At 47.1% G+C, this 12,832-nt stretch overlaps 1 protein-coding gene across 1 annotated transcript in view; it reads right to left on the reverse strand.

The window, feature by feature from the left end:
- Positions 1-1,419: 1,419 nt before the first annotated feature.
- LOC142573140 (neprilysin-1-like) overlaps positions 1,420-12,832 on the reverse strand; it is a 70,848-nt gene continuing 59,435 nt past the window's right edge. The window contains exon 3 of the mRNA XM_075682714.1: positions 1,420-1,463. Coding sequence (XP_075538829.1) covers positions 1,428-1,463 — 36 coding nt within the window. The 3' untranslated portion in view covers positions 1,420-1,427. The remainder of the gene's footprint in view (positions 1,464-12,832) is intronic.

Consider the following 12,832-nt stretch of genomic DNA (forward strand, 5'->3'; position numbering starts at 1 on the left):
GTACCAAGCGTTGGCAAGAAGTATTGTAATGAGTATAACTGCGCACTATTTGGAGCCACACTTCCTGTTTTATGTCGTTTTCTTTTAATCATGCTTCAATTTAAATTAACGGTGTCTAAACTTTCCGTTCTTTCTATCTGCTTCTGATCTGTCTCGCCCAAAAGTGGATGCTGCGAAAAAAATATTTACGTTATGAAGGTCTAATATTGCTCATGTGGTTCATTACCGCGCGCTTTTGATTTTGGGTGATAAGGAACAGTGGGTCAGTCCCACGTCCTGCTTAATGAGCCACCGTGTTCAGGGTTTCCTGAGGCAGGATACGACAAGCTATTTTGACTCTGTCATTAGACCAAAAGGAACGACTGCATGTAGTGTCGAAATGCCTACATCGTAGTTTGTATCCCTACCCTCACTTGACGCACTATAGCCTCGTTCCTAACTGCGTGAACACAATCTCATCTACCAGCGATTGGCCACCAAGCACGGCCATTAGGCTTGCCAACTGATGCTCGCATGTCGTGGGACAACCGCGAGCAGCGGCAGACCCGTGACACCGAGCCATGACTAATGGTGCAACTGATTTTCGCTATCGCCGGGCTCGCTGCGATACGCCGAACGAACCGGACAAAAGCGAGTTAGTCACCTGCCGGTTTCGTCATTAGCTCGGCGATCGCTGCCTTCCGCGCCGCATTCATCACGCAATGGGGAGCGGCAGGCAAAAACAAACAGGGCCGGTATTTTGTAGCGATGACTTTTCCGATTCTATGCTTTTTCACGCTTTTCGCGCTTGGCCAGTGGTCAGAGCGATGGTCTGCCCACATTATCAACAGGATCGGACGGCAGTGTGTGGTGGAGGATAAGAATAGCATGGAATAAGGCATAAGGCATCGCTACGAAATAGCGGCCCTGACGCTGTAAGCAGGCCGGACTTCGTCCACACGCTCGTTCCGAAGGGAAAAGGAGCAAATGAATCGTACAGGGCGTTCAACCCTTTCGCCTTAGCAGCCAAGCCGTCTGTTCGCCAACCGAGAGAGGAGAGCTCAGCAGCAGCGGAATCAGCGTCATCGCCCAGCCCAAATTGCGCCGGCACGCCCTAACGAGCGGACATTTCTTCTGCTGGCCCTCGGCAGCGCGAGCCGCATTCGAGTTATGAGTTGGGAGATGGAAGGACTGGTGTTTTTGTTTTTCGCAGTCAATCGTGAACAGTTTCCTGCGTACGCGTCGCTGCCGCTTTCACAGCTCTTACTTACTGACCTCTGGTGCTTCCACACAGCGTCGACTGCTTGTATTGGTCTTTATTTTATTAGCCGGTTCGCAAGTTTCACTTGCGTGCGTGCGTGTGTACGTGCGAGAGGAAGGGCGGGTGAGTGGTGTTTGAGTCGATGTTCGGACGAGACAGGGGGAGACACTGGAATGTTGCAGGAATGCTAAGGGCGGCCGTCCGTCCACCGCAGTACTAGCTGCTGCAAAAGAAAAGAAAGGCATATGTAAATACCCCGCGTGAGACACACACTCGGAACTAATGTGCAATAACAGAGCAAGTGGTTGCGTTCTGGGCGCACTTGTCTTCAGGAATGCGAAAGATCGATAAGCGCGACAGTGGGATTTGGCGGACGAGCTCACTCGAAAGCGCTTGCTCGGTGTATCCGCCACGTTCGGAGGTGCCCCCCCACGATGAAGTTACTTAAACTTCAGTCAGGAGCTAGCTGCATTCCAAGCACCGTTATTCCTATCTCTCCTTTCTGCGTTCCCCCAAATTTCTGCGCTGTCTTCTTCGGAGCTGTCTTCTTCCAGGCTCTGTTTTCCGTTCAATTTGGTGATGGCCAAGGCTTTCACAATTTATAATATTACAGAGAGCCGCTCTGGTGCATGCAGTTCCTTTTAATAATTTGTAGACCGTTGGTACCACCACTACAGATACTGACGGGGCGCACGCTGGGGCTCCTTCGTAGATTATAGCGCCCAGAAAGCCGTGGAAGATTAGCACTAATCTGCGCCGCCCGGAGCTGCTGCTATGCAAGCTTCACAGCAGGATCCGAAGTCAATCAGATTTGGCAGAGTGAAGCTTTTTCCTGGAATCTTTTGAAGCAGGGTGTACGTAGAATTTTTTTAGGCCTATATACAAAAAGTAAGCGACTCGTCGCTTTGAGAGCAAACGAAATGTACTCACGACAGCCAAGGGAACGTTTCGTCTGAAAAATATACTTACAAAAGCAGCTGACAACGCCTCACCCACCCATTAGCATTCCCTGTGACAAGCCTCTCATGTTTATTATTTATTGCACAACTAACCAGGCCGCACAAACAAATACGTCTTTTCCCTGTGAGGCATATAGTTGCCGTGCTTGCATCGCCAGGCTTTCTTCCGCTAAGTATGCGCAAAGTGGTGAGCCTCATTGATCTGCTTTTTTTACTGGCACACGTAGCATTCCAAAGCTTGCAACACCAGGCTGTAGCCCTCCGCGAACCACGTGCAAACGGGCGCATCTAAAAGGTGAGGCGTAAACTCGCAAAGGCTCATGGGACGCGTCGTCTGCTCGGCGCTTCCGGTTCGAAGGATGACCGGTTGCGGCACACTATTCTCCGGTAGTGCTTGCTCTCAGTGCACCTTCATCGCAACGCATTGCCCATGCTGCTGGCATCTAGAACCTGCAATGGTCAGGTCAATGATCGACTCGAAAAACGATCGAAGAAGCAGGCAGCGGACCAGCTGATGAAGGCATCGTGGCCACCAAAGAAGGCGTCGTCAGCTTGGCTCTCGCCATAGATACTGGCCAACGCACAGCGTGAAAATAAATGCACTTCATTTCTCAGCAATATCGTGCAGATTATTCCGGTGCACAGTGGACATGCTAACGTAGAAACTGCACAAAAAAATGATCCGCACGAAATTTGTCGCATAACACGAAAAAATTGCTCCCAGCGCAAAACCCGAAGCACAGCTCAGCGGCGTTCAATCGGATATTGATGCTTTCGCATCCGCAACTCGTAAAAAGTGCTAAGGTGCCGTAGGAATTTTTTTTTATCGAATTATCAAACTCGTGTATTAGCTATGCATGCGGTCAGTTTCGAGCTTATCTTGAATAACAAATCACGCTTTACTGTTCTCACGACACCTCTGTCCGTGTGAATGACGACAGTGACTTTGTAACATTTCACTCCTTTATATAATAGTTGTGGTAGGAACTGATCGTATACTAGCGTGTTCACCTGTCGTATCTCTTGGCTAACCGCGTTTCGCATGTGCGCGAGCTGCTTAAGAGCAATGACTTTTCTTGAGAAAAAATATCTTCTGCATATCGCGCTTTTCAAGCTTTTACAGCAGTTTACAGCCGACCTGCATACCTTTTGCGACGCTGTTTAGATACGAACCGTACATGTGTTGAGTCGCAAAACATTTTGCTGTCCACGTTACTCCTAATATTTCCTGGAACATGGTGATGTATGATAACAAAACGCTTACCATGCAGTCAGCGTTCTCTGTTTTAACGTAGTATCTTTTGTTACAACTTCACCAAAACAAGCGTTGTAAAAGTCTTTAACGCGTTCATGGCTGTATAGTATCTCTTTTGTTTGTGGGACACTTTCTGACATTTGTATGAGATATGTATCGCTGAGCACGCTACAAGTGTTTGTCGAGAACAGCTGGCTTGGCCCACCCCCCAGTCTGCCTTATTATACTTTCTTTCGACGACCCCTTAAAAACAAAACGTTGCAGCTTTGTGACCATTGACCAGTGTATTTCTCGTCCCGCGCACCTTGCACAAAATTTGCGAAAAAAAATTGCGGTCAACGTCTTTTCAGTCCTCCCAGTAGACTTAGCTCACCTCGCATCGAACACCAAATGAAATTCGCAATACCAATCGGCCTAGTGTAAGTGGCCCTAAATAAGAAAAAAAAATGTTGTTGACGTGATTAGAATTGACCTGTGAAGAAGAAAGTGCGACTCGTCATTCAAGATAAGAATGAAACTGTGAGAGCACGCATGGCTAATTCACGTATTCGAACGATTCCATTGAAAAAATATATTTCGAATGGCTACCTATGTTCGCTCAGCCTTCGTGGTCGCTCATCGATGCGACCATCGCAGGTTCTAGAAATCAGCAGCGTGGGCGATGCGTTTCCATGAAGGTGCACCGAGGGCAAGCGCGATAGGCTACGCGAAGGGAGACTCGTGTGCCGAAACGGGAAAGTAACATCCTTCGATTCTGCGCAGTCGGCGGCTTTGAAACCTGTCAGCGCGCACCGTGCTACTGTCGTGTACTGTAACAGCACGATATCTTTTTTTTATGGGCATACGTGCGGCTGAACCTCCTGGAGTCGCGATTTTTCGGTAACAAATGTGAAACACATCAGAAACAATGCATTGAGAAAGTGCGCAGAGATCGAAGTGCTGCCATACTAACTGCCACGTTTGCTATGGTGGGTCAGGTCTTGAACTGTACACGGATTTTAGCAGGCCGTCGGAAGAGCGCTGCGAGATGAATTTGCATTGATGAATTGCGTTTGCTTTTGGTGATCGCCCTATTCTTGTGATTGCCATATGGATGATTGGTATTCATTGTCATTAACGCAGATTGCAACTTCTACACAGTGCTTAGAGTTTCCTGATGCTCCATATTTGCTACGACCGGTTTAACCGTCTATGGCACAGACAGTCTTGTTCAGCTGCAAAAATAAAACTTGCTAGCTTCACTTGGTGTGCGCGTGCGTGTGTGCGTGCGTGTGTGCGTGCGTTAGCGTGCGTGTGATTTGCGACTCGAGATGAGTTGTATTATTGGTCGTCAGAGCCTGATGCCTGGCACTGATTTGTGGCAGCGTTGTTGTGCATAATAATGCGCCAGAAGTGCACTGTTGGTTGTAAGGCGGGCCGTATAGTGCAAAACTCCTGATTAACGTTGACCCTATAGCGAGCCCCGAAATCAAAATGTTGCCTTTCGCGTTCATCAAAGTGCGGGGACCGTAGCAGTGATCTGGAGGAATGCACTGCCATTTTATTGGTGTCGATACTGTAAGCACACTTCCTCATTACCTCCGAGCATCAGCTCGAAAACAGGCTAGTCAATCTGAGTCACCAAAAGTGAGCCAAATATCGATGGCGTGCAAGCGCGTCGAAGAAGTGCCATGAAAGAGCGAGCTATTTGAGTACCAAGCCGAGCCGTGCCCGCAGGCAGTCAAAGCATAATATGAAAATATAGGGCGTGGTGAAGTCCGATAAAACACTGTAGCTGTTTTTTCCAGTGGCATCGCTCCAGCACAGAGTACACCAGGGACTTTCGCGACGCGTGACCGTGTGCAGTGGCGTACGAAATTTCTTCATTAGGATGAACGATATGTGGAAGCGATTAATTGTGCTATTGGCTTGAAGTCACAAAGCAAAGTTTGCGCGATTTTCGTTGCTCTAAGCAAGAGTGCGCCAGCGGCCACATTGCTAGCACAACGCGGGCAGAGTGGTCCGTCCGCGGAAATGTTGACACCACCTGCCGCGACAGGCGCTTATTTTTGCTTCTCCGACGCAGATAATGGATAAACTATGTCAAGTGAAACCGTTTTAAACATATAAAACAAAGTTCGAAATCTTCAATGGTGACCTCAACGCTAAGCCTGAAGGCTTAGTGCGCCACAGGTGCAAAATGTGTTGCGCGCATCGAGCGCATTTATATTAAACGTGTCACCGTGATTTCGACGGATATGATGCACCGAACAATACAATGCGCACGGTCTATGTCTAGAAGTGTTTTGAGTCGGCTGTACGCTCGTCATCCGAGGCAATTATCACAGGTGACCGCGTCAACATATCTTCTCTATTCATGCAATGGTTCCACAAGAGAGATGAATTTGAACAAGAAAATGGGATTTGGTAAAATTGAAGTTAACGACATTGGAACATGCATCTGGATGGGAACTTGCTCACTGGGCTGATGCTCTGTGAAAATCACGATCCTTCGCACTGGCACTGGTGCGCTATAGAGATGCCCAATCAACGAGGTATATTTCACCGCAGTTTAATTTAAGTGCACTATTTTTTTTACCACACTCTTAGTTTTTTAAACAGCCTGTTTAACACGCCCTTTCTTGTTTAGCACCAAGTATTCGTGACCAAAGTCAAAGCAGGAACTGCCATGACGTATGGTATCGTCGTCTTATGAAGTGGCGACAGCAACGCGATGACACCCAGCGTAATCCCCACTTAAAGTGAAATGCTATAAATGCGAAAATTAGGCAACTCTCACGTGGGCATCAGGTCGTGTACGAATGCTGAGCACTCGGGATGTTCCGCGACAGTCAACGGCCCATATACGGTGACGTCCAGGACTAGGTTCCCGCACGGACTAATGTTAAAGGGACGCTTGACTCATCATGAAGCCTTGCATGTAAAGCTTGCACAGTGAGTCATACGCACGATGTTTTCCAATGGTCTATCTGAAGCGGACGCCGAAATCTTGGAGCGAGCGCTCGGATTGCATCAATTCAAGTGTGCTGGCGAAGAGCACACGTAATTCAAATAGGTTCCGCAAACAGTTCCTGACTTCCGCGCTGTACGTTTCCACGGCAACCAAAGCAACCGTCCCACAGCAGGTACAGTCTTGCGCACCGATTTCACGCGAAAACGGGAGTCACGTACGCTTCTCGCCCTATTTCTGCCTCGGTGACGGAGCGAGGGAGAGTGATCTGGTGCGGAGTGAGTTGATTCTAAACGTCCAATGGGAAGCGCGAAGCCGGTCGAGACCGACCGGAGCAAACCGGATTCACCACCAGCGAAAAATCGTGATCCAGATCGACCAGCGGGAAACGCAGTTAGCCTTATCTCCCTTCCCCTGAACCACTTCCCGAAATAGGTCTCAAGCCATCATTTAAATATATTCAAATGTGTCCTGGACGTCCACTATATGCACATTCGGGCCATCAGTACAACCGAGGCTCTGTCAATACGCGGAAAAGACGGAGCAAAAAAAAAAAAAGAACCTCGTACGCAGCGCATAATTGAAACACATTACTGCAGGTATACTACATAACATAAGTGAATAAGACAAATGGCTCACTGGAAGATACAAGCTAGAAGTGATCGACAGTGGCTCGGAACAAGGGAGGCCTCAGTCTGGAACCAACGTTTCGACAAGGCGAAGTGACAGTATATAGCGTATATGTTAGTGGGGCTTTCAACGGGAGAAAAAAGAAGAAGTCGAACTATTATTGACATTTCTCGTTACAAAGATACCACTAAAACAACATTCTTCATCCGCCACTATAACAACTGGCTAAGATAAACGTTTAGGAGAAATAAGATCAAATATAGAAAGCTGGCATCTTTAGGTAACGCAAGTAGCAATTGCTGTGCTAACGATGCCGCAAATGCCATAAAGAAAAAACCATGAGACTTCCCTCGCAAAATCATATTTAGAAACTCTATAACAAATTTCAATGTATATTTTTTTTTGCAAAGTGTATACAGCGCCTTCAGAGAGCTTGTAGTCTTAAGGCTTCCAAAGGTGCATGCAGTGCCTGTAGACTTTCTGCATGCACTTGTTCAGAAAACTATGGAGCTCATTCATATCGAAACAAAGAGACCTGTTAACCACTTTAGCCTGTAATCCGTCCGTATAAAGTTTAGTTGGCAGTCAGCGCTAGTCGTCATGTGTATGTTTTTTTCTGGTCCCATTGCACTGCTTCAATGGACCTTGACGACGAACTAACTAGCCGGAATCAGGATGTTGCTGCTGTATATGAAGGTAGCCTCCAAGCAGAATACATCCGTCTGCTTTAGACTTGGCTCGTAGGCAATACAATTATTGCCTGGAGAAGTGAACAAATTTGAAATTATACTACCACGTCCATGAAAAAACAAACCACACTACTTCAAATATATCTAGACAATTTTTCGACTGTCTCGAAGCTCTGAGCTGACTATTGCGCACATAGCCTCTATACATTTAAGTTTCGATACCGGCGAAATGGCGGAAACGCTTAAAGCACTCATGCCGTCATCACTGATGGGAGAAAAAATCGGCGCAATAACATCACTTCATGGATTTGAGCTTCCGCGCTTCTTGCTGCCTGGGAGCTAGGCGTCGATTTCTGCTGCTGCAGTTACCTACGCCAAATAACGATTTACCTACGCCAAATAACGACTAAGTCAGGCTGATTTCGCATGCATGCATCGAGGGATTCATGATCCTACCTCTTTGAACACGGGAAGTGGGCTAGGGCCGTCTATATCTCGATAAAAAATTTATTATCTTGTAATATTACGATAATACTGCAAAGTGCGCAATAAGTTACACTGGAATAATTTATATGCCGCTGTAGCGTCAGTCAATATGCAAGGTAATTCTAAATCCGCACTAAGACTGCTTTTAGAGAATCGCAAAGCGGACGAGCCTCAATCTATTCATTGAAGCAGAGCACGAGGAACATCACACAAGAAAGAGGAAGGCTGCGATTCTTGTTCGTCTCTGAGCAAGAACGTGTATATAATGGCACCCTTCTGCATATCCTCATCGTCACTCCTTGTGTCCCTCTTTTTCTCCTATTCCCCCTCCCACTGAACAGAGCAGCCGGCTAGAGTGTATTTTCAAGCCAACCCAGGGGCGTAGCCAGGGGAGGGCACACCAGGCACGTACTTCCCCTTTCACCCCCCCCCCCTGAATTTTCTACGCACCAAGATACCTGGCATACAACGACGTGCTGAAACGACACCAGCCTGCCCAGCTTCCCCCCACCTCTTCGCCCTCCCCCTCCCTCCCCCTCTTATGCCAGGAGAAAAATTCATGGCTGTGCCACTGGGCACGATGCCTGAGCTCGAGAAGTCAAGGGAAAGCAAAAAAATTATTAAACATTTCTTCTCCTATACAGTCTTTCTCATTTGAATAATAGGCGCGTGAAAAAAAAAGCGGCAGCAATATATGTAAGACATATTCGGAAACATTATTTTTTTTATGCCTGGTATACGACAAGTGGCATGGCGATCAAAGACGAAACTAGCGACAAAATTCCGCTCCATGAGGGTCGCTGCATAGTGCCCGCGAATCTTCCATAATGTACACCCCTATGCGCGTCACGCACACAATCTGATTAGACAAGGTTCTCGCTATAGAATCGGCGACAAGATTCGAGCAAAGTTCCGATACATGAAGGCGCGTCTCGCGCCGACGGATAACCTTGTAACAATTGCTCGCTGGTAAAAAGTGGTCGCCGGAAAAAGACAAATTTACGCATGTCGATATGGTTGTGGCGCTTTCGAAATGTGTCTTACATAGTGCACCTCTAGTGGTAATTCTGCGAAACATACATGAAGTCTCCGATTGATTCCCTATACAGGATGTCCCAGGTTACTTTAGTCAAACTTTAAAAATATGCAAATGCCCCGTAGCTCAACAGAATCAAGGTAATGGTTTGCCGTCGCTTGGAGGTACTGAAATTATTTCTTGCATTCCGCCTAATTTCATAATTGGTCTTCATTTTTAATCAGCTTTACAAATATTATGATTAGATGAAAAGTGTCAATCAGAAAATTGTTGTAGAACATGAGAAACTCCCGATACATCTTTCTGTTGGTCAATACGTGCTACATAAAAATGTTTTTCCGAGCGTGAAAGAAGCCCGCGAATACACTTTATATTGTCGCACGACTGGCTGCTCGAGGCACTATCACTAACACCGCTATCACTTGTATTGCAATGGAGCTCTTGAAGTGGGCAGAAAGGCGCGCTCGTAAAGTTCACTTGTTACAATACGTCCCCATCACATGTTGTGTTGTTTTTCTTGTCAACGCTCGTCTGAATTTGGCGGTGCGGGTGGTTTCATACTTTCTTAACCTGTTCGGAAAAAAAAACTAGTGAGTTACCACCACCAAATAATTGCTCACTTTAGCTATTTTCGTGCGGCTGCGCTGTCCGACAGGTTTGGCGTCCGACGATGGGACCAGCACTCTGCACCCAAAGCACTCTGCACCCAAAGTCGGCCTCCAAAGAAAGTACACTCTGGCAAGGGCGCAAATTCGAAACCCGTGCGGCTTGACCTTTTGCCTGCATCGCTTTCCACGCTGAAAACTCGAAACGCCCATCGAATCGAATTGCGGGGTATCTTAAATATACAGCTCTAATGGTAGGCCAGGAAGGCAAATTTCACCCCTTCGAGAACAAAATGAGGTCGCTTCTGTTTTTAACGAACGTGGCGTAACACTATTTCTTTCCCTTCCGCCGAAAGTGTTTCCTCGTCACAGAGATGGCGCCAAGCCCCTTGAACCGCCGAGGAACCGCCATGTTTTGAATGTATGGGCTCCTATATGGAACCTGCGCTACTAGGTATATTTGCCTTGGCTCGCGCAGCGGCAAGTCTCCACCACGGTGGAGACTTGCCATGGTGGAGAACTGCAGTTCCCGCAGTGGGTATAGACGGCGGACAGGCAGCTGCGGATGCGCGGCGCGCGACTTGGGTACAGCGTCCCCAAGATCCATCGCAACCAGCGAATACATGCTGTTCCACGTAGAGCACGTGCTCATCAACCCCTTCGAGGTGCCCCGAGATTTTATTTGCTTATATCTTGCTGGCTTTTTTTTCTGTTTCTTCTGTTTTATTTCGCTACCATCCAATAGCCTCGGATGTTATTGTTGTTCAGTAGCTCACAAGCAATAAAGTATGCAGTTCAAACTCCATTTGAGTGATTCTGCGAACGACGAGCCACGTGACGGAGATAGCTGTCGCTTGCCGGTGTAACCACATGAACATCACAGCTCGACTAGTACATGCACTCCGCGCCTTAACATTAAAAATTACTTGACGTGCGTAAGTAATATCGACTATTTCGTGCAACATTTCGCTTGAAGACACTGTTGAACCGCGTCAAAAAAAATGGCATTCAGTGAAAACAGTTGTCAAAAAAACAACAAAAGAGAAACACTGCGTGTTGACGCAGTGTTCTCGTAGCAAACACTCATGTGTTTTTGTTGGTCTTTTCTGTGACACAATGTGCGTTTATGAATAAATTTTGGAGCACAGTTCTATTCAATATGGTGTTAAAATGCATGCGAATCAATTTGAACCGTTATTTTCAATAGTGCCTTGGATTTAGATTCGTTATCTTGGTGCGCACAATTCTGCACGCAGCAACTGAAGCGAATAAAGTGTCAGCTGCATGCACTACCTTCCTTTGCTTTTCTTGTAAGGTGTCGCTTGTGCTCCGCTTCAATGAATAAGTCCGCTATCTGTTGAAACCGCAGTTTTTTGCCGCGGGACGACAGTATTATCCGTTACATCAAGGGGAGCATCCTTTACAATGTCAACACTACGAAGAAAGCCACACAGTACAAAACGAGAAAGGAGGTACTGGTGTACATTTACATCGCTTTATCTTTTTTAACAAAGAAAGCCTGCGCGTTCGAAAAGGCATGCCACTTTCGTTGAACCTGCCGGTAGACGCACACGTTTGAAATTGCGGTAACTCTCCGATGCTTGGAGGAAAGACGGTATTTTCTCGATTGCTGAATTTCGCTTCCTGATTGGTCGCCCTTCTTTGGTAGTTCACGATAAAAACTGCAAGTGAATTGACTTGCAAAAAAAAAATCCTAAATTCTCTTTATCTTTCAGTCGTCTCTTTACAGGCTGGACAAATTGGACCAAGGCAGCTCTCGCTCTCTCCCTCTCTTTTATTTAATTTTAATGTCTTTGCGTGCAACAGTGACACCTAGAATCGGTGCCAACATCCTTGTTACACGAGAGTCCTTGCTCTCGTTAGGGAATTTCCCCAAGCATGCCGGCACCAAACAGTGAGTGCCTCGGTGTCATGTAATGGACGCCAGAGACACGCACGGTTCGAGGGAAATTTGGAAAGTGGAGGGTTGCGCATACTCGATCAAACTGACTCGCCGCGAAGCTGTGCGGTTCTTGCGCAAGTGCGGACGACGACAGAGAACGCGGACGTATATCGGTCATGGGTGTTGACCGGCCTTCCCCGGGCACTCATTCACTTCACGAATATAACGCTGGTTTGGTAGCGCCTGCCGTGCTGCTTCATTTTTCCCCCGGATATGGTGGTACATTTTCGTGCTCAGCGGTGGACCGTTGCTCACTAAACCATTTCTTCGGAAGCTCTCTGGTCTACCCGCTTCTCAGAGTTGGGGCACGTTATCCCAGCTGAGTCATATATAAACGTATCTTGTTTTCTGACCCTCGCCTCGATGTCTCGTTCATTAAAGTTCCGATTGGTTTTATGCCTGCTGGACTTTTTGAACTGTATTTATGAACGAGAAATTTCTTTTTTTTTTTCTCAGCATGAGGGACTGCTTTCACAGCTTAGTCCTCTAAGCTAGAACCGGGCACTGGCGAATATGTCAAGCCCGTAATTTCGGGGCACTGTTCCAGTACGTGTCATTCGTTACTTGTTTGTGAGCTTGGTGCGGGCCAGTCGTTCGCCGATCGCTGGTCGGGTTAACAGAAGCTGCCGCTCAGTAAAACAAAACTACATGTTCGATGGTGGGATTTCAACTAGGATCCCTAGGAACAGTATTTCGACGCTCTTCCATTGACCACAGGCAGAGATTTCTAAATCACGCTTATCAGCTTTGCCACTCTTCGCTTGTGGCAGTGAATGCTTTCGGAGTATATTGGAACCCGTATTGACGCCTATAAACGCGCGAACGCGTCTACAAGCACTTATATAATAATGTAAACTCGCGTACGCTGCATAATCACAATTAAGGCGGCAGTTGTGTGTGGCGGCAGCTGATCAAAACAAAAGAAACGACGACATAGCGTGGAAGGTTTGAATGGCGCACTTTACCTCTCGCCTGTAGCTCTTTTCTTGACTTATGGCAGCCAGAGCTTTGAGCCAATT

Source organism: Dermacentor variabilis, chromosome 1 (assembly GCF_050947875.1).
Source record: "Dermacentor variabilis isolate Ectoservices chromosome 1, ASM5094787v1, whole genome shotgun sequence".
NCBI classification, from domain to species: Eukaryota; Metazoa; Arthropoda; class Arachnida; order Ixodida; family Ixodidae; genus Dermacentor; species Dermacentor variabilis.